General features: G+C 44.0%; 1 protein-coding gene across 2 annotated transcripts; it reads left to right on the forward strand.

Annotated features, from left to right (window-relative positions):
• Positions 1-1,031: 1,031 nt before the first annotated feature.
• Positions 1,032-20,736, forward strand: sparta (spartin a). Of its 2 annotated transcripts, none has more exons than XM_084319847.1 (8): positions 1,032-1,161; positions 2,691-3,503; positions 8,327-8,521; positions 10,360-10,516; positions 11,348-11,542; positions 17,940-18,101; positions 18,878-18,968; positions 19,817-20,736. In XM_084319847.1, exons 2-8 carry the CDS (start codon positions 2,706-2,708, stop codon positions 20,043-20,045), a joined length of 1,827 nt encoding a protein of 608 aa, XP_084175973.1. In that variant the 5' UTR covers positions 1,032-1,161; positions 2,691-2,705; the 3' UTR covers positions 20,046-20,736. The 2 variants fall into 2 exon arrangements, with proteins under 2 accessions (XP_084175973.1, XP_084175974.1); XM_084319848.1 differs by having other exon boundaries at positions 1,035-1,161; positions 2,696-3,503.
• The last annotated feature ends 1,626 nt before the right edge of the window (positions 20,737-22,362 follow it).

Consider the following 22,362-nt stretch of genomic DNA (forward strand, 5'->3'; position numbering starts at 1 on the left):
CATTAGTTAAACACGATTCATGTTATGGCAAATGTTGAATATTATGGTTGTAATCTCATGACATTTAGTAGGATTTCTCTTCGACTGAGCTCTTGATACAAAGACTAACATGTATGAGTTTTTACTTGTATTTTCTGTATTTTGGAGCTGTAATAAGTTTGTTTACGTTGGTAATTTTTGTAAACACTGGAGTTAAACTGACTGATGGGTTAAAAAGTTCCAAAAAGTGTCCATCTAGAGACCAGACTCTTCACAAGTGTATACCTGATATTGATATAGTCTTCTATATCACCAAGTTATTGGGGCTTTAAGGTTAGTTCCTATGATATGAATTCACTAAATAGCTAGCAGTCCAAATGAAATTGACCTACCTACAATGATTTTTGTGTGTATTATTGTTGTTCTATTGGGAAAATAACAAAGTGAATAAAAACTAAATTCGGACGTTTTATTTCCCAGATTTTGTTTTGTGTCATGATTGATTGATTGATTGCAGAATGGGTACAGTACAGCTCAATACACACAATTGTTAAGGGGAAAGACTTTCGTCTTGTTTACATCAGGGTCCCCCATTTTCAATTCATCATAAATATGACATACACGACATACAGATAGACAGTACTGCTACATATATACATTTATGACATACCAGATTTGCAAATACAGTACTGTTTGACAAAAAGAGTTAAAAAATATATACATTTGACGTAGAAACTGTACATTGGAGGAGGTATGTTAGGAGGGGTGGGGGGGGACTGTACATTGTGGTCATCATTGTGGACCTGTGTCATGATTATATTCATAGTATTAGATCGGAGTCTAATTGTAATTTAATAGCAGGCGTTGTGCCATACGAGAATACCGTGTATTCTAGATTAGAGGCTATTTGAAAATACCTTTTTGAAGAGGTTGATAGGTGATTGTAGTGCGTCCTCTAGTGGTAGCCACGGGTAGGGGTTTACGGTAACAGGGTGGAGCTGGTCCCTATGGTCTGGTCTCAACGACGCGCTGGTGGAGCTGCAATGTAGGGACAGCGAACAGGACGCTTGTTGAAATGATATAAGGAAGTCACAGGGAATACAGAACAATTCAGATGGTACAGTTGTGAGACCGTCGCATTTTTTATGATTTTTCCTGGAGTGGTAAAGTTTGGCTGCAAAGGTAAATAGTCAATCTTACATTTTACTTTGCTTATTCGACTGCGAGCATACACACGCACAGCTTGTCTGGTTGGTTGTACAGGTAAAACCAGAGGTGATTGATTGATTGATTGATTGAAAAGTTTATTAACAGATTGCAGAATCGTACAGTACAGCTCAATACAGAGGTGTGTGTTATTGGTTCATTTTCAAGTTTTGACGGTCACCCGCGGATATAGCTGAGAGTTTTGTCTCATCAACACCATCAACTCTGGCCAAATGGTTCAATAAGGCGCTCTGGCACTGTAATCATTTTTGAAGATGTACAGCAGTTCAAACTACTTCATAAAAAACATCTGCAATGCAATACAAAATTATAACAAAAAATGAAGTAACGTGACGTGGTATGCAAAAATACCACTAAATTGTAAGTGTATGCTACTTCTCTTACACATAACCAGATAAACGTGTTTATCTTGAGCTGGCACTTTTTTAGACTATTAGCAATTCAACCATGACAATTGTCACCTTTCAGCTTTAGACAGTTGTCAGAGCGGAATATCTTGTATAAGAATGAGTGGGTGCATGCAGGGGTTGGTTGGTTTCAGGGGTTTCACAAAATTGTTGTTCCAGTAGTTAAATCCACCTCAAAATTATACAAAAAATTCTGCTAAAATCACTGCCAATTGGAATTTAGTTGAGACAACTAGGAAGCTACTGCAACATGTATTTTAAATCATCACCATCACTGCAAATGGGTAGCCCCATAGATATCTATGGGTAGCCCCACCAGCAAACAACACAGGAAATAAGACAGTTTCATGCTAGTTGATTGACCCATCTCCTGATAGGAGCACAAACACTAGACAAGAAATAGGCAAGTTTTAAAACTGTGTTTTGTGTCTGTAATAGTAGGTTTGTTTATGTTGGTAAGGTTTGTAACCATTAAAAATAAAAACAGACATATAATAGATGATTTAGATATTTGATGGGGTAAAAAAGGTAAATTTCCCATCTACAAATAAAATTTTCACAATGTATGTGAACATAACACAAATTCATATGTTTAACAAGTGTATTGTTATTTTGACTATATCAGTGTGGCGTATATTATTCAGATAAACTCTGAAAGAGTTTCATATATATTTTGACTTGATATTTAGACAGACAAAATAGTGTCTGGAACTTTCTTAACACATTATAAATCAGAATATTTTTACTCCAGTTCTTAGACGCATTACCAATGTAAACAATGTTTTACAAGATCCCCAACATACAGCAAATACAATGTAAAAACTCCTATAGAGCTCAGTCAATCAACTAGAGAATGAAAACGTTATTTTTTTCTTCCTTTCGGTGGTTCGGCTGCCTATTTGTTTACATTTGGATCACTGATTGGCTCATAGAGACCCCCCCCTCCACACACACACACGCACACACACGCACATGCACACCAGCTTACTATAGGCTACATGTTCTTCTATATTGGTTAGCATCCAGTCATTGGCCGCCACCCTAACATTTCACCGGCTTCTGTTCGCTCCCTCCTAGTCTAGATATCCAGGTATGGCTGAACCCCCTGAGCTGCTGCTCATCAAGGACCAGTATGAACGGGCATTCGATTGCCTGAACAGGGGGCTAACGGCCGAGGATGCCGGGAGAAGAGTAGAGGCCCTGGAGTATTACAAGAAGGGCCGACAACATCTCACCCAAGGAATGGAAGTGGCGGCTGGGGCAGAGAGACAGCGGGGGGCCCACTGGGACACCGGCAGACAGCTCCAGCAGAAGATGACGGAGACCCTAAGGAATGTCAGCACTCACATCACCGATATGGGGACTGCTGAGCTGACGACAGAGAGCCAGAGGGGCCGGGTGTTGATGGATCTTTACCCCATGCCGGGAGCTAACATCCAGCTTCCCCTCAGCAGCGTCCACCACCTCTACCCTACAGTGCCAGCCGCTACCATCCAGACCACGGTCCCAGTCTCATCCCTTCATCCCCACACGTCAAACCTCCCTTCTGGGGCTCAAGGAACTATGGCCCCTGCTTTGCCTGTCCTACCGCCACAACTCCTCCTGGCCATCCCAGGAGACCAGCCCCCAGCCTACACACCGCAACCCACAGCAGGCCACCATAGCCTGGCTAGCGGTCCTGCCAGAGGGTGCTTCAGGGGGGAGCACATGGGAGCAACAGAGGGGGGGAACGGAGAGGAGTTGCTGTTCCTTCCCTCCGGAGTACAGATGTTTTTTGTGACGCCAGATGGGCAGGTCAGCTCCTTGTCCTATCCAGGATACCTGCGCATCATCAGGTTTGACAATCAGCACAAGAACGCGTCCTCTGGAAGAGCATCATCATTTCTGCATGTAAGATGGATTACAAGTGTGTGTGTGTGTGTGTGTGTGTGTGTGTGTGTGTGTGTGTGTGTGTGTGTGTGTGTGTGTGTGTGTGTGTGTGTGTGTGTGTGTGTGTGTGTGTGTGTGTGTGTGTGTGTGTGTGTGTGTGTGTGTGTGTGTGTGTGTGTGTGTGTGTGTGTGTGTGTGTGAGAGAGACAGCCTCATGTATATCTTAATGATATGCTACTGGTGAGACAGCCTCATGTACTGTATATCTTAATGATATGCTACTGCTGAGACAGCCTCATGTCTTAATGATATGCTACTGCTGAGACAGTCCTCACTCAAAACTAAATTGATTGAGGATTGCAGCACGACAACTTTATTCAACTTGTACAAGTTGCGTGACAAGATGCCATTGTGTGTATCGCATACAGAACGCCATTGCTTTTACTTTGCCAGAGGGGGTCATTCCTATCTACACAATTCTGAAAAGTCCACCTTGTTTTCTACCCAGAAGACAACACTGCTTCTTCCTCATTTGATATTCACTGGTGGTTGGAACACTGAACCTTATGCGTTACTGCCACTTAGTGGAAAGAGTGATGGGGATCGTTCAACCTCATTACAGAATAAAAACGGGAGCCATTAGTTGCCATGTATACCCAAGAGAGAACAGTCAGTTGCCCCTCCACACGTTGTAGAAGAAGATGACTCAAATGAGCATTGTGGGGTGTAACGATTCGACCCCACAACGATTCGATTAGATTACGATTCTTCAGTCAACGATTCAATGCATCATGAAATCTCTTCATTTGATCACGATTCGATTCGATTAATTTTCGATCAGTTAATTCCCCCCCAAAATTTTTAATACACAAATGTCTGGGGGAACTGATTCACTCAGCATGAATGGACTATAGGTCAATAATAGGGGTGTAAATATTTGACCCCTCAACGATTCGATTCGATTACGATTCTTCAGGCAACGATTCAATATTCATTTGACCACAATTCGATGCGATTCGATTCGACCTTAGGATCGATGCATTGTTACCCCCCTGAGGATCAGCATACTTGAACCCACACTTTGTGCAACAACATCTATGCTTTTTGCACATCACCAATGTCAGGTGACTGTCAGGTGATGGCTTTGACCAGTGCGTGAGACAGTTAGGATGCTTGTATCAGTAGCATGTGATGTCCAACTCCAGAGAAGGTCACATTGTCCCAGTTCCTTTGCTCTCCAGAGCCGTAAGAGACCACAGTGGTCTCACCCCCTGTGAAACCAATTGGACTTGTTGTAACCAGGGAAGCACTGTTCTACAATACACAGATGCCAAAAGTCTTAATCAGGCTCCTCTTAATATCCATCTACTGAATTAAGTTTTAGAAATGTACAAAGAGTCGATATTGGTTGATGTAATTGTCTCCGTTCATCACAGACCGTAACATATTGCGCATCCATCCATATTTAATTAGGACTACACCACAAATGTTGCATTGATTGTCCTGATAGAGTTTTTCCCCTGAAAAGGTGCTCTATTTTGTCTAAAAAGGAAGAGGGGGAATTGTCCCTAAGTGAATCCATTTCGAATATGAATAGGTTGAAATGAGGCAGATTCTAATTTCATTTGAATATTTACAATAACAAAATCACAAAAAAAAACTTTTTGGTTTTCATATGTTTTTAGTTTTTTAGAATGACATTTGTTTATTGAAATTCATTCCAACAACGGCCCTAATATAAATAGCCCATACATAACCAGTCTTCATACTACAGTCCATGTGTGTCTCTCTCCCTCAGTGCCAGCAGGTCAGTGGTGGCTGCTCTCCTGTGTTCTGGCCTGCTCTAGTGTCCCAGCAACACAATGGTCCCGTTAACAGATGACTCTGCGCTTCTGTTGTGTCGTCTGTGTCTGGGTTATGTCCTCACAGCGGTCATTCTGTCAGGCTGCATACCACTGCTATAGTGGACCAGCAAATCGATCTGTTTGCACGCCTGTATGACCGGCTGGCATTGATCCAAATGGGGCTATAATCCTATAATGTGTTTCACTCTGAGAGCAGCAGGTTTGGGGTCAAAGGTGTGGTTTAACTTTAACTTGACAACAATAACAAACAAACCCTGTGTTCTGGAACCACAGGCCAAAACCTTTCTTATCTGGAACTGACTAGTGCCGCCGATTTCCGCTCAGCGGTCACTATCAAGGAATAAGATACAATAATAGTTAATTGCCTATTGCTGACGGAAGAAGATGTTGTTGAGGCAATATTATTTGGGACTTCCACACTGAAGCTGAGTAACAACTGTTTATCTTGGCCATGCTTTCATAAATGGCAAGTTAACAGAAAAATCGAAGACAACTGTAGTCAGTAGTTGTTGCAGCGTAGTCATCCTGTTGTAGCTGTAGTCATACTGTAGCTGTAGTCATAGCTATTGCGGTAGTCACGCTGTCATAGCTGTAGTCATGCTGTCATAGCTGTAGTCACGCTGTCATAGCTGTAGTCACGCTGTCATAGCTGTAGTCATGCTGTCATAGCTGTAGTCATGCTGTCATAGCTGTAGTCACGCTGTCATAGCTGTAGTCACGCTGTCATAGCTTTAGTCACGCTGTCATAGCTGTAGTCACGCTGTCATAGCTGTAGTCACGCTGTCATAGCTTTAGTCACGCTGTCATAGCTGTAGTCACGCTGTCATAGCTTTAGTCACGCTGTCATAGCTTTAGTCATGCTGTCATAGCTGTAGTCACGCTGTCATAGCTGTAGTCACGCTGTCATAGCTGTAGTCACGCTGTCATAGCTGTAGTCACGCTGTTATAGCTTTAGTCATGCTGTCATAGCTGTAGTCACGCTGTCATAGCTGTAGTCATGCTGTCATAGCTGTAGTCATGCTGTCATAGCTGTAGTCATGCTGTCATAGCTGTAGTCACGCTGTCATAGCTGTAGTCACGCTGTCATAGCTTTAGTCATGCTGTCATAGCTGTCGTCACACTGTCATAGCTGTAGTCACGCTGTTATAGCTGTAGTCACGCTGTCATAGCTGTAGTCACGCTGTCATAGCTGTAGTCATGCTGTCATAGCTGTAGTCACGCTGTCATAGCTGTAGTCATGCTGTCATAGCTGTAGTCATGCTGTCATAGCTGTAGTCACGCTGTCATAGCTGTAGTCATGCTGTCATAGCTGTAGTTACGCTGTCATAGCTGTAGTCATGCTGTCATAGCTTTAGTCACGCTGTCATAGCTTTAGTCACACTGTCATTAGCTGTAGTCACGCTGTCATAGCTGTAGTCACGCTGTCATAGCTTTAGTCACGCTGTCATAGCTTTAGTCACGCTGTCATAGCTGTAGTCACGCTGTCATAGCTTTAGTCACGCTGTCATAGCTTTAGTCACGCTGTCATAGCTGTAGTCACGCTGTCATAGCTTTAGTCACGCTGTCATAGCTGTAGTCACGCTGTCATAGCTTTAGTCACGCTGTCATAGCTGTAGTCACGCTGTCATAGCTTTAGTCACGCTGTCATAGCTTTAGTCATGCTGTCATAGCTGTAGTCACGCTGTCATAGCTGTAGTCACGCTGTCATAGCTTTAGTCACGCTGTCATAGCTTTAGTCATGCTGTCATAGCTGTAGTCACGCTGTCATAGCTTTAGTCATGCTGTCATAGATGTAGTCATGCTGTCATAGCTTTAGTCACGCTGTCATAGCTGTAGTCACGCTGTCATAGCTGTAGTCACGCTGTCATAGCTTTAGTCACGCTGTCATAGCTGTAGTCACGCTGTCATAGCTGTAGTCACGCTGTCATAGCTGTAGTCATGCTGTCATAGCTTTAGTCATGCTGTCATAGCTGTAGTCACGCTGTCATAGCTGTAGTCACGCTGTCATAGCTGTAGTCATGCTGTCATAGCTGTAGTTACGCTGTCGTCACACTGTCATAGCTGTAGTCACGCTGTCATAGCTGTAGTCACGCTGTCATAGCTGTAGTTACGCTGTCATAGCTGTAGTCACGCTGTCATAGCTTTAGTCATGCTGTCATAGCTGTAGTGACGCTGTCATAGCTGTAGTCACGCTGTCATAGCTGTAGTTACGCTGTCATAGCTGTAGTCACGCTGTCATAGCTGTAGTCATGCTGTCATAGCTGTAGTCACGCTGTCATAGCTGTAGTCATGCTGTCATAGCTGTAGTCACGCTGTCATAGCTGTAGTCACGCTGTCATAGCTTTAGTCACGCTGTCATAGCTGTAGTCACGCTGTCATAGCTGTAGTCATGCTGTCATAGCTGTAGTCATAGCTGTTTCAGTAGTCACACTGTTATAGTAGTCACATAGTCATAGCTGTACCAAACAGTAAGGGCAGTAGCCAGGGCACACTAAGCTTGTAGGAAGCAGAGACTGTGCATTTACAGACACAGACAAAAATCTAATAAAGTTGAATACCTTGAATATTCAAATGACCATGACCTGCATCCGGGTCAATCAGCATCAGTTAGTATTCATAGCATTTGATCACAAATAACAGGTGATTGTAATGAAATAGCAGGTGATTATCATGGTGCCCAATGAGTTGTGGCATCGTGATTCGTGCCACGTTGTCTGGCACAATACGCCACGACAACACTATGAATATACACTACACTACTAATATCTATCAGGTATATTGAAGGGCTTCACAGGCCCACGTTACAATGGGGAGCCTGACCAGTCAGTGAAGACGAGGACAAACTCCCACAACAAAAGAAGAGGACTTCATCAGTCCTGTCATCTCTATTGAGGCTATTGGACGGTTTTGTACGTTTCGATGAGAGTTATTAATAACAATCGGAACCCTCTCCTGCATTTCTGTGTGTGTGCTTTCAAGGTGTGTGACTGGCTCTACCCACTGACGACGGACACCCCAGTGCTGCTAGCTAACTCTGGGATCTTCATGTTTCCTGACACCATGGTGGAGACCCCAGGGTGCTATGTGGGCATAGTGCTGTCCTCTGAACTGCCTGCTGTGGACAGAGACATTTTTCAGGACCTACTTGCTCAGCTCACTGAACTCAGGGTCCAGGTGAGTCTCACTCTCGGGGTGGATAAGTAGATGGATGGATGGATGGATGGATGGATGGATGGATATATAGATGGATATATAGATATTGATTTGTTCATTAATTCATACATAGGTACTTTATTAATTCATCAGGGAAATTAGGGCATCACAGTGGCATTGCAAGGTAACAGATAAAATAGATTTGTGTAAAATACTGTTCATAGTGATATCATAGACAATCTTGTCAATAGATTATGATGAAAGCATTTTTTTTTCTAGAAATAGAACACATCCTCCCATGCTGTGTAGCAAAAGGATTATTGAAGCTGTTTTTCCCTCTGTAATGGATTATGGTGATGTGATATATAGGCATGCCTCTGCCTCTACTCTTAAGCCCTTGGATGCTGTTCATCATTCTGCTCTTAAGATAAGATAAGATATTCCTTTATTGATCCCCTTGGGGAAATTCAGGCATCATAGCAGCATGGCGTGGGGGGAGGGGAGGTACAGGTAGTAGAAGACATACAGGTACAGGTCACATAATTATAGTACAGTGGAGAAGTCAAAATAAAAATTGAATAAAAAGGCAGTAGGTCTTAGGTTTATTACTGGTGATGTTTATAGCACTCATCATTGCATCCTGTATGAAATGGTTGGGTTAGACATATGTATGTGTTTATCTACTATGTATTGAACTGCCATCTTACATCATGATCACATCACGATGACTCAAGTTTGTACTGAGCTTGGAAGATCTACCTTTAGTTTATTTGCTCCAACCACAAGATACCTTAAGAATCAAGAGCTCTGACATTTTAAATCCATGATTTTAAACAATTCTATCTTTTGTATCTATTTTAATTAGGGATGTTCGATATTGGCTTTTTTACAGATACCGATATTGTCCAACTCTTAATTTCCGATACCGATATCAACCGATATCAACCGATACTGATATATGCAGGGTCCCCCCCCCCCCCCCCCAAAAACGGAATAATTTCAGGTAATTAACATTACTTATTACATGGCGTTTTAACATTCGCCGAAATGCTTGTTTGTGATTGGTCAATAGCGCTCGATTGCCCATAGCAGCGGTCCGTTATTACTCGATAACGGACCGCTGCCAGGGGCAACCGAGCAATAATGACCGCTGTTCGCAGCTGGAGCAATCAAGCCCACTGACACACACTGCATCAGTGCAATCAGACACACCTGTCGGCTGCCGGCGATAATAATAATAACTTTATTTGGGCTGACAGAGCCACAGAACAACTGCGTCTGCATTTGATCTCGTCTTGTCGATGGTGTAAAATGAATTAGGTATATTGTTAGTAAGTTAGCCATGTAATAAGCGGGATAATGTATAGCCTATACTCGGTCATTGTTGCAAAATAATTGACCTTCACTATGTTTAGAACACCTCGGCGAGGTGCCTCGGTATTCTAAACTCTGTGTCGGTCAATTATTTTGCAACAATGACCTCGTAGCTATACATTATCCCTTACATATCTCTTGTTGTGGAATTAACACAACATTATGCATACGTTTGACAATAAATAAAATCAGAATTTGTTCTTACTTGCTTGCCTGGGTAAATAAAGGTTAAATAAATGTATTATTATTTTTTTTTTTACCGATACCGATCATTTCCGATATCACATTTTAATGCCAATTTCGGCCGATAATATCGGACATCCCTAATTAAAACGGATATATAAAACAGTCAATAAAAGAAAAGAAAAATCTATTAATTGATTATCTCTTATTTTCTTTTAATTGTGTGTCTTTTAATTTCAACATTGTAAATGAGGGCCTGCCCTCAATGATTTCTCAATATGACTTCATGTCTTGTCTGCCAGGCTCCAGAGGAGGGGATGGCGTCAGAGGTCATTAACCTCAGTGAGAAAGTCTCTCTGGGTCCAAGGGAGGGACCAGAACTCACCATGGCAACAGGAGAGGAAGGAAAACCACCACTTCCTGAGTGGAGCGAGAAGATGGCCCATGGCATCTTGGCAGGTGTGTGTGTGTGTGTGTGTGTGTGTGTGTGTGTGTGTGTGTGTGTGTGTGTGTGTGTGTGGAAAAATTCACATTAAAGCAACGACAATCCTATCAGATTTCTTGATAAATTGCCTTGGAAATCATAGGATTTGTCCTGTGTCTGTTTCTAGCAATTCCTCTCAGTACTGGGTGTAGTTATGTAATTGAATTGCTGATGCAATGAATTGCTTGTATCAAATAAATAGCTAATAAACTGGCATAGTTCACAATGAACTAGTTTGAAATCAATTCCTTGATTTAAATAAATTCTAATAGTTATATAGTCATAGGACTTGTTGACTAATTGATTAGTTGAATTAATCAACAAATCTGTAAAATTGTGTTTCACACATGCAGTCATGCAGAAGGACTTCTTTAAGTCTAGTGCTTACCAGAGATTGCTCGTCATTCTTCAGCAAATAACTAAATTCAACATGGAAACCCCCCACCATTAAAAGAAAATGACTAATCAACCAACTAAGTATTGATCAACTATGACCAAACTGACCGAACAATCCACTACTCATTTCATAATCTTGTATGTAAAATAATCAGTGACCCAATTTAGTCCCTATGCCATAAATGTCATGTATGTTGTGTATGTCATAAATGTCACTATGAATTGAAAATGGGGGACCCTGATGTAAACAAGACAAACGTCTTTCTCTGGTCTGCATCCTCTTAACAACTGTGTGTATTGAGCCGTACTGTATTGTACCCATTCTGCAATCTGTTAAATAAAGTTTTCATTCATTCATTCATTCACCCTGTGGTCCACGCGTTCACATCCCCAAATGTTTCCCTCCCTAGGTGCCACGTGGTTGAGCAAAGGATTTGTGAGAGGTGCAGAGGCCACTGGTAAAGCCATCCATAAGGGAGCGTCTAAGTTGAGGGACCATATTACTCCAGAGAGCACGCCTTCAGAGGTCAGCCCCCGGGTCACCAAGGGTCTGCAGGTGGCCAAACAGGCCACTGGGGGCGCAGTCCGGGTCAGCCAGTTCCTTGGTAAGAGAACTAACACCAATAAGAGAAGGACAAGACAACAATGTCATCAAATTGAGGAAATTCATCATTCATGGCAGTGATTCAAACATCAAGGAAACAAAACAATGAGAAAAAAAGACTGAACTTGTCAAACTAGAGGCATACTGTACTACGATGCTGCCAGGCATCCAACTACTAGGAACCTAAAAGGACAATATACTACCTTATGCATACCGCACCTTATGTGAATACTGAATACTGTATACTTCATCAGATCATATATTTAGCTTTTAGCATTTTTATTTTTTCAGTTAAATACTATATATGTTACTATATACATGTTAAAAGACTATATATTAGATTTAGATTATTGGATTAGATTATATATTGTAACTATTTATTGTAGGGCAAATATAACTGAGGGCATACATACCCTCATCTTGCACCTTGTTGACCATTACGCACATGTCCAGAGTGCTGTATACATAGTGGCTCCGCTCGGCGTCACTCATGCACTGTCCTCGCACACGTGCACTGAATAAAGACCACAATGTACCTTTATATCCCAATATTTGTCTGACCACACCCCTATCAGCTTACCTAGATAAGCAGGGGTGGGGCCACATACTCGCCTCCTTCTCGCTTTCACCACAAGGTAGTGCCTCGGTAGATCCCCACTTGACGTGATGTGATGGTAGGAGAAGAGTTGGAAAACAAGAGATACGTTGACATCATATCTTTATTTTCTCTCTCACTATTTCGAGAAAATACAGCGATATTGTCTTCGTCACTGGAGTGTTTGGAAGATGGTGATCATTCTAAAAACCTCCACCGGTTTTTCGTATTGGGAGCACGCCGCTACATGCCTCCCAACTACAGTCTTCCTTGCTGCGGCTGGTTGGGGTGAAACCCTCCAGCGATACAGCTGGACTGTAGGACGCGCCGCTGTTGTGAGAAGCGGTGGGTTCCAGGTTGGTGAGTAATGTTTGCTTGCGAGCTTCACTTGTCTGTTAGTGCTATGGGGGCTAGCTGACAATGTTTACGAAAACCGGCCCCAGATTAGGGTCTTTTGTTCAGCCTCTTAGGCGACGGCGGAGGACCTTGGTCTGAAGCCCATTATAGTCAACTAGTGGGCCACGACCAGTAACACTGGTGCTCCCTGTGTTCTCTGGACGAGTGGATTTTTCTCTGTCACCGTGTAGACCCCGTCTTTCATATACAAATGAGAGTATACCCTCACGAGGAAATATGGGCATGGCTGTTCGTTATCGGAAGATCCGTGTTCAAGTCAGCTACAGCCCAGATGGGACTTGTGCTGGCTCCGTCGGATGTTGGTAAAATCACTGTTGTAAACTGTGTTAACATCTCGTTTCTCTTCTCTCTTAAACAGTGAGGAGGGTTTCAGAACGGCGGCATGTCTGAGTGTGGCTTGTTATATCATTGTGTACAAGTTCAGGTGATAGCTGCTTAGCTTGCGTGCTAGTTGTGGCCTACTGTGTTAGCCAGTCAGCTGTTAGCTGCGGCGCTAGCTCGCTGTGTTTACCAAGCCTGTTGTGTCACTAGGCTAGGTAACGTTAGCTTGCTGCTATCGGCCGAGAGCGGCCGTTAGCTTAATGCTACACTGTTGAAGGTGCTGTGACTATAACATGTTTTAAACACTCTTGACTACGACGTCATCTTTGACAGAGGATGTTCGTCGAATCTGCCCTGAGCCAGGCCGGCGAGGACTGCGTCAACAAGGAGCACCGTAGCGGCGGGTTGGAGCAGCGAGCTGACCGTGTCGTCAAACACAGGAGGCTGTGTTTACTTCGGTGCCATGTTAGAGACTGCAATTCGCTTGATCTGCGCTCCCGGTAGGCAAGGTCCTGACCAGACCTTGAACACTTCTTCTTGCTTTCCCTTCTAAATGTTTTGTAAATAACGATGTTTTCCAAAACGAGTGTTGCTGCACTACATTTAGGATATGACGCGAGTTATGTGTGAATTGTCTTGTCACTGGTCTCCATGCAAATCGGGTTATTGTTACAGATGTGAAAATGATCTGGTTTGTTGTGTTGAGACACATTGTGTGTTCATGTACCATGTACTCACAACTAAGGGGGTTAAACTAACCTATAAAGCTATGCTTAGTGACATATGAGTAAAGAATGATTCTTTTCTCAGCCTGTAATGACAATGAACAGTGTGTTCACATATTGACAGGTTTACCTGTTTAACTGGCCGTATTAAGGGTAAAGTAGGAGGGTTGTGTTTCCCCCCGGTTCCCTGGGGACTTCTTCATCCTCCTCTCAGACATGTTGTTACACTATATTGTGTCACTGTGTGGTAGGGATACGATGTAACCCTTAGCTTAGTTGTTGGGGTTGTGCTAACCGCTTGAGAAACTTTATTTTCCTACAGAAAAGATTGTTTGGTCACTTTTTCGTGTGTGCTTAGTGTTACGACCCTGGCTCAAAGGCACGCAACCTATGTGCAAACCAACACCAAAACCCTGTGCTCTAACTCAAAATGCTACTATATCAAGGAACTATTAGTGTAAACCAAAGGACAAGGACTGGAAGAACGTGACAGCTCTTCCTCTAAGCACAGACATGTTATGTACCTGCCTGTGGCCGATACTACTCGAGAATTGTGTATTCTCTCATTATGAAAAACGGCGTTCCTCTGTAGAGTGTTTTTGCCATTTTTTGTTGGTGATAATGGGTTGTGTGTGTCGTGTGACCTACAACTGGGTTGGGCTGGCCACAGAAGCACATGTGTAAGTCTGGTGCCCTCTCTGTTCTGTGTTTTTTCCTTAGTAAAAATCAGATAGCAGGTTGGCACATGCGCTGTGTGAAGCTGTTAGACGCTTCATGGGGCTGACTATGACTGCGTCATACTCTTTTTGTCATTACATCGTATCATGGGTGTGGGGTCGTAAAGGGGTGAACTGGTAACCTTTCCTCCCCCTTTTTTCTGTTGGTCAGGGGTAAACCCGCCTGTCCTTCAAGGTTCCTGTCACGTTGCTGTTCGGCACGTTACAGGGTGAGGGGGGGGGGGCTGGGGGAGGGAGTTTCCTGGTCCCACGCCCTGGAATATTGGGCGTGTGCACCGCAGAAATTCCCCCGCCATAGAGTACGTCACTGTGCGCGTCTCTGTTGGTAAGGCTTCCGTGTGCTGTTCAGGTCCATATGATGGATCTGTTTCAGGGAGTGGTCAGGGCTCCTCCTCACGAAGCTCCTACTCGGGCCTTCTGTGAGTTAGGACTCTCCTTCCCTGTGAGGGAGCCTCCTCAGAGTTCAGAGCCTCCTCCTGAGATTGTCAAGGTGAGTAGAACTTCAAAGAGGAGTTCTGCTCTATTGTGTGTGTATTCGATTCACTTCGAGTATTGAGTGTGTATGGGTTCAGTGCCTCCTCCTCGGAGAGCCCTAACCCCAATATTACGTAGCTCAATATGGCAATATGACGCAATATATTCTTTTCAATCTATACAGCTCGCGTGGGAAGTCTCTCTGGGGATTCCGTCTCCTCCCTATGGGAGGGTGGTGGGATGTAAAAATGTAAACAATTTTTAACCTCAGCCTGCGTCGCGAGGGATTCATGTCAGTCTGTGTTCTTTCTTTTTTGAATAAAAAGAGGAAGGTACATGAAGCACGACGGCTCCGTGTCGTTCTCCCAGGCGACTTGGAGGAACAATGTTTGGTGTCTTGATAGACTATCCATTGATGTGTTTGGGTCTCGACGCATACATAGTGCTGGCTCGGTGTGTTTCTGTTACAGGATCACACAGGGGCTACGTGCGCCTTGGTTGCTTGTTGAAACAGCGTTTTTTATAGGGCAACTGGGATGGAGTTTTGTCTCTTCCGAGCGCCAGTTTACTAGGTTGTCTCGATGAATTCTCGTTCATATCTGGGGGATGTTAACGGAATAGATCAGAACATATGTAGAGGGGTCTCACGCCCTTGGGGTGGGCCACTGAGCACGGTCTGAATGGGGACCGTCTGGGTGGCGCCCTCTTTTCATGTTTTAGATCAACACGCATGTCTGCCCCCTCTTCTGGAGTGGGCATGTCGGCGTGGTTAGGACACGGGACTGGTCTGGTCACGCTGGTCCAGGTCAGTTAACCCGTTGTCCGCCAGGGATGCAGATCTGCTGTTCTGGTACCCTGAGGGACTTGTGCTTTTTTCGGGGGGGGAAATGCCAGGTCGGTCCGGGTGTCACAGGGTTAAGCGCTATGGAGACCCTGGTTGGGTACATTTTGTACTCTGCACTGTCGTAATGGCTTACGGCCATGCCAACCTGTACACGCTCGATCTCGTCAGATCTCGGCCGCTACGCAGGTTGGTCCTGGTACCTACAAGTATGGTGTGCTTGGGGCTGGTTCTCCATTCTTTTCGCTCCTCTCTCACGCTTGGCGAATAGGGGCCTGTTGGGGTGGTCTTTGACCTCCTCTGGTGACCCTGTGCTTCCCGTATCGCCGGGCCCGGTCCGAAGTAATGTTTTGTCGACCCGTAGGCCTGGGTTAACCCTTTTTTGAAAACTGAAACACTTGTACTGCGGTATAGCCGGTGTATACCCGCAGGTGTGTTTTGGAGTTTTTTCTTGAGGGGTTATAGGAACAACCACCGCATTGGGTAACACCAATGTGGTTGATTCCCTGGTGTGTTGGAGCAGTGTCAACTCCCGGGTTACCCGGTTGAGGGTGCCCCTGCACGTTCATGACGTCTGCCAATCGTGTCAGCCTTCTCTGCCTCAACCCCTCTGGGTGGGTTTTTTTTAAATGGAGGCTTGGTCATGCAACAACGCCAGCATACGCCCCTTCCGCCGGGGCGGCTGTTTTCAGCTGACTCCTTTGGCGCCTGTCTCGTCCGCAGTGCTCCAGGCTCAGGGTACAGCCTGTTGCCTGGTTTTTCCCCGGTGCGCTGCCTGCTTCCGTTGGTTAACCTTTTTTGTGTGCTTACGGCCATGCTGACTGCCTGTTCTGCAGGGTCAGTGTGCCAGGCGGTGTACTATTGGGGGGACAGGGCCCGCTCGGCTGAGGGGCCTTTGTCCGAATACGCTGGCGATGTGGGGGGTGGGGTCACTAAGTGCCCACCTGGTGGGGTCTTGATGCTGGCATCATGGACTTCTCTGGGCCCCCGTTCCAGGGGTCCAGTCCCTTTGGTGGGTCTGGGCCTTCCTTCGTGCTCCGCTGCTGCGGCCTTGCCACGGGGTTGGGTTTGCCCTTGACCCCGTGATTCTGGGGGCAGTAACGAGGTTGTTCCCTCCGTTCGTTCCCGGGTGGCATGCGGGTTGTGCGTGTGTGCAGTCGTGGGGTCAAGCCACGGTCTGCTCACCCTGTGCGTTGAGTTGCTTGAGTGCCTCTTCGCACGGTCGGGTCCGTCGCCCTCCCGGGAAACCTCCAATAGGGGGGGTGCCCTCCATTAGGGGGGGTCGGGGGGGCTCGGCCCTCCCTGTTCTGATGGTTGTGGGGGGCCTTCAGCGGGGTGTATTTGTCGGCCGGTGGCTCCCGCTCGGCCTCCCTTGTGCATGAGTGACGCCGAGCGGAGCCACTATGTATACAGAACGATTCTGTTAATAGTGGTGACGCTCGGCGTCCGACACCGCTGCAGCCCTTGATCTCACCTTGTGGTGAAAGCTTGGGAAGGAGACGAGTATGTGGCCCCACCCCTGCTTATGTAGGTAAGCTGATAGGGGTGTGGTCAGACAAATATTGGGATATAAAGGTACATTGTGGTCTTTATTCAGTGCGCGTGCACGTGTGCGAGGACAGTGCATGAGTGACGCAGAGTCATAACCTAACGTTAATTATGTTATGTTAATTATATTGATTTGTTATATTGTTTACACTGCTTTTTACTACCTGTACCCCCCCTCCCCCATGCTGATATGATGCCTGCATTTCCCCAAGGGGATCAATAAAGGAATATCTTATCTTATCTTATCTTCAAGTTTCTCAAGTTTTCAAGTTTCTTTAATATTTGTCATACAGAAGTACAGAATACTTTTATACAAAATGCTTCTTACTGTTACGCCCCAGAGACTGTGCAAGACAAGATAAGTATGAAATAAAATAACATAGTAAAATTAGAAGTAAAAAAATGAGGTCACAGTGTTCAGTTTAGACATATGTACAATGTTCGATGCAGAATAGACGTAGTTACCATACAATATACAATACTGTGCAGTGTACTAATATACAATACTATATAGTGCAAGGCAGAAATGGGACGAGGTGCAATTTAGGTACAATTCACAGTAGGTGTACGAGTTGTAGTGCAAATCCTTTATCAATAAATATAAAGTGTAAAGTGTGGAGAGTGGGTGCTGCAGTGTGTTGTTTGTTTGAGTGAGTGTGTGCGTGTGGGTGTGTGTGCTGTGTGCATTTGATGGTGCATTAAATAGACCTGTGCGTGTGTATCTTTCTGTGTGTTTACAGTGAATGGAGTGTGTACAGTAGCAGGCTGTGTGGGGGACAAGCTGGCACCCCATGTGAAGAAACATGGCGCCAAGCTGTTCCCAGAGTCAATGAAGAAGGGCAAAGATGGGCGTGCCTCCAACCTGGACGGGGCCATGATGGTGGCATCCAGCAGCATCAAGGGTATGGAGGGTAGGGAGCAGGGTGGATAAACGAGTGGTTGTATAAACACACACTGATATTATGGGATGCTTTCATAAACTGATTTTAATGTACAGTCTTTAATTGATTGATTGATTGAAAAGTGTATTAACAGATTGCAGAATGGGTACAATACAGTACAGCTCAATACACACAATTGTTAAGGGGATGCAGACCAGAGAAAGACTTTCGTCTTGTTTACATCAGGGTCCCCCATTTTCAATTAATCGTAAATCGTAAATTAAGGCTTGATTAGTGTGATTCACATTGTTTTTGTTGGGGACAGCATGTCGGCTTTTTAGTTTTGCAGCACATGTATAACTGACCAATCGGAGTACCTCCTTTTGATTGAAACCTGTCAGCAACCACTCATATGCATAGATTTCTGAAGTACACATTTAGGGATGGGGTATAGGGTCGCAGGATGGTCAGATAGATCAGGGATAGGGTAGGGTCGCAAGATGGTCGCAGGAGGGTATAGGGTAGATCATACACAGCGTCATTCTTTAGATTTACACAATTATACTCTACAGTTCTGGACTAATATAACTAGTTTGGGATGGTTTCTAGGACAATAGTGACAAATAATTAACTAAGCCCTATGGAACCCACAATACAAAACAACCCCTTCTGTGTGGCAGTACACAGACTTGTATTGGTGTGCGACACAGATATTTAAACTGACCGTAACATGTAAGGTCAGATGGTACAAGTGTTTTTTGGAGTCCTGAACCTTCACGTGTGTGCCTCCAAACCAGGTCTCTCTACCATGTGGACTGGTCTGGAGACCGGAGCTAAGAACGTTGGCAAAAGTGTCGCATCAGAGACCGTCACGACGGTGAAGTACAAGTACGTTGGATCCCTTTCATTTCTGTTCCTTCATTTCATCTTTAGATTCTGATATTCTCTACCCATGACTGGGCTGTTTTCTATTTTGAAAAAACATTCTTTGATTGTCGCCATCGTCTTGCTAGCCTCTTTCTGAATTTAACCCGCTTGGTCATTGTTTTACAAGGCAACAATAGAACGCTAAATTCAGAAACCAGACTACCATCCTGTACTTCTTGGTTCTTTTGGGTACTGACCTGATGTCACACCTCTCTTTCAGATTTAGGGGTCTAGAGAATCTTAAAATACATGACAAGCAACTCTGACTGCAGGGGAGTAAAGGCAAATAACTGTCAACTAACAACTCTAACAACGAACCTTGCTGATTGTGTTTTTTTCCCTAATCTGCTACTAACTCACATCAAGCCAGAGAATAACCCTTCCAGAAGTCTGATGCAGTTGGTATGAACCATCACGGTTTCTTTGTGAAACCAATCCCATTTCATTCATTTGGATCAAACCATTTTCTGCGCTTTGGGTTCTTTTTTGACTCAGTGCCAGCTATGTGCGTGTGCGTGTGTGTGTGTCTGTGTGTGTGTGTGTGTGACATGTGTGTCCTTCCTGGTATGCCTGTTTCAGTGGCAGTGTGTCAATGACTGCTTGTAGTGGGTGGTGGTGGTGCTCTTGTAAGTGTCGATTTCACCGGCTTTGTTACTAATAAAACTGATATATAAATTGAAACGACTCATGATTCCATCATTCTCTTGACATGTATACTAGATGTGTCGCTGTGGATGATGCATGTCTCACATGGCCTTATTAATTTCCTTTACCCCTCTACTCGTCCCTAACTACTGTTTATGGTGAAGATATGGCGATGACGCAGGAAAAGCCACGGACGAGGCTGTCCAGTCGGTGGCCAATGTGGGCGTGGCAGCATACAACCTTGATAACCTGGTCCTCCAAGCCATCCTGAACATGAACACCACCAAGAAGCAGACAGACCTGGCTGTGGTCAAATACAGTCAAAACAAGGAAAACGAACAACCAACAGAGACTGAGGGGGAGAGGGAAGGAGAAATAGATATATTACTGTAAAGGTGCTGTAAGTGGTATTTTCTTTGTTTGTTAACATGTTAAAATAATAGCTACATTCTGAAAGCCATCATTGATATAGATTGTCTGGTCAGTAACATGGGTCTCCCAGTCCCTCCGCTCTGCAGTAAACAGAAAATCTTATTTTTGGTATCCCGTTCCCACTTTATCCACTCCATACTGCAAAAATGGTCTGACAAAAATAAGAAGCAAGTAAAATAATCTACCAGTGCAATAAGCTAATTTTGCTTGGCAAGATTTCTTGAAATAAGAAAAGATATATAGGGTCCTCTCTCCTGATTGGATAAAATGGGAAGGGATACCAGAACATTTATTTTGTGTTTACTGCAGAGTGGAGGGACTGGGAGACCTATGTTTGACCAAACACTATATCAGTGATGGCTGTTGGAATGTAGAGCTATTTAACACATATTAACAAATAAATACCACTTACAGCACCTTTAATATTGGCTGCTTAAGACTATTTAATCTTATTTAAAATGTATTTAAGTTTATGAATTTCTTTTTCAACTGTGAATGTCAGAATATGTGAATATAAGCATGTCTATAGTGTCTTGGCCTCATTTCAAAATTGTTTAGGGGAAATCATTGTAAGTAGAAAATGTACTGGCTAATGATGGTTTATTCTGCCTGTATTTACATTATTAATATATTATGTTGGCTATCCTTCTGTACATTGTATTGGTTGATGACCGGTGGGCAATATTACACAACATTAAATGAAAATAAAAATCTATAAATAATCTCTAGTGATATGCAAATATGCCATTTATGAACAGGTTTCAAAATTAATGAAAATGGCCCTTACCGGTATAAAATGTCAAACATTGGGGCGGGTGTGCTTTGGTGTTGTAGAGACTATAGGCTAGTGAGTCTACATGTAGTCTAAAGTACTACTGTAGGCCTAATTGTGTGTGTCTCAATTGTGTATCTGAGGGAAAGATGGGGCTTTCTATCCTCCTGAGTAGGCCTTGGCTAGGTTACTTGCAGAAATTATTACAGAATAATAATAATAATAATTCATTACATTTATATAGCGCTTTTCTAGACACTCAAAGCACTCCCCACAATGTAGGGTGGAAATTGCCTCCTTCACACACGTAGCACCCAACCTTGGGCTACACAGGCTCATATGGCTGCACTGGCACTAGGCTGGTAAAGCTATGCCTCCTAAAGTGTGAAAACGGAAGTACAGGGAGTACCGGCTGATTGATTGATTGAAAACTTTATTAACAGATTGCAGAATGGGTACAGTACAGCTCAATACACACAATTGTTAAGGGGATGCAGACCAGAGAAAGACTTTCCTCTTGTTTACATCAGGGTCCCCCATTTTCAATTCATCATAACATAATACACGACATACAGATAGACAGTACTACAGGCTTTCCGGTTTCGACAAAACAATTATAGAAACGTGTGGAGTGCACAATATTTTCTCGTTTAAGCCACTGCAACGGCTTTGCCTGAAGAATTTACTACATGACCGGGACGTTCTAGCTTGTTTGCCGACAGGATTCGGGAAAAGTTTGGTCCGTTCGGAGGCAGCTTCCAGGGGAAGTACATACACCGGAAATTCTACCCCATACACACTTTCGGCCGTAGTGCTTTACCAGTCTTTATCTCACAGAGGAGATGAAACTGGGAACGAGGTTACACTGGCACCAGGCACACATCACACTACAGACTACACAATGGCTGAACGGCTCAGGAGACAGGGATTGATATCAGCCAATTAAGCGGATTGATTGATTGATTGAAAAGTTTATTAACAGATTGCAGAATGGGTACAGTACAACTCAATACATACAATTGTTAAGGGGATGCAGACCAGAGAAAGACTTTCGTCTTGTTTACATCAGAGTCCCCCATTTTCAATTAATCATAACATATACGACACACACGACATACAGATAGACAGTACTGCTACATCTACACATTTATGACATACCAGATTTGCAAATACAGTACTGTTTGTGATACAAAAAGAGTGTATACATTTGACGTAGAAACTACATTGGGTAGGAGGGGTGGGGGCTGTACATTGGGGGGGGGGGGACACTGTACATTGGAATACTGACAAAGCCATGGTCATTTACTGTACAACTGGGTTAGGACATTTGTAGGGGCCAGTTTCGAATTGCAGTCTCCCGTAGGTGTTCTTTGAGAGTGTTTTTGAAAGTGGGTAGTGATTCACATTCCTTTACAGCTGTGGGTAGGGCGTTCCACATTGATGTGGCATAATTGCGAAACGTGTTTAGTCCCTTGTTTGAGCCGAATCTGGGTTTAACATGATTTG

Source organism: Notolepis coatsorum, assembly GCF_963971535.1.
Source record: "Notolepis coatsorum genome assembly, chromosome: 8".
NCBI lineage: Eukaryota > Metazoa > Chordata > Actinopteri > Aulopiformes > Paralepididae > Notolepis > Notolepis coatsorum.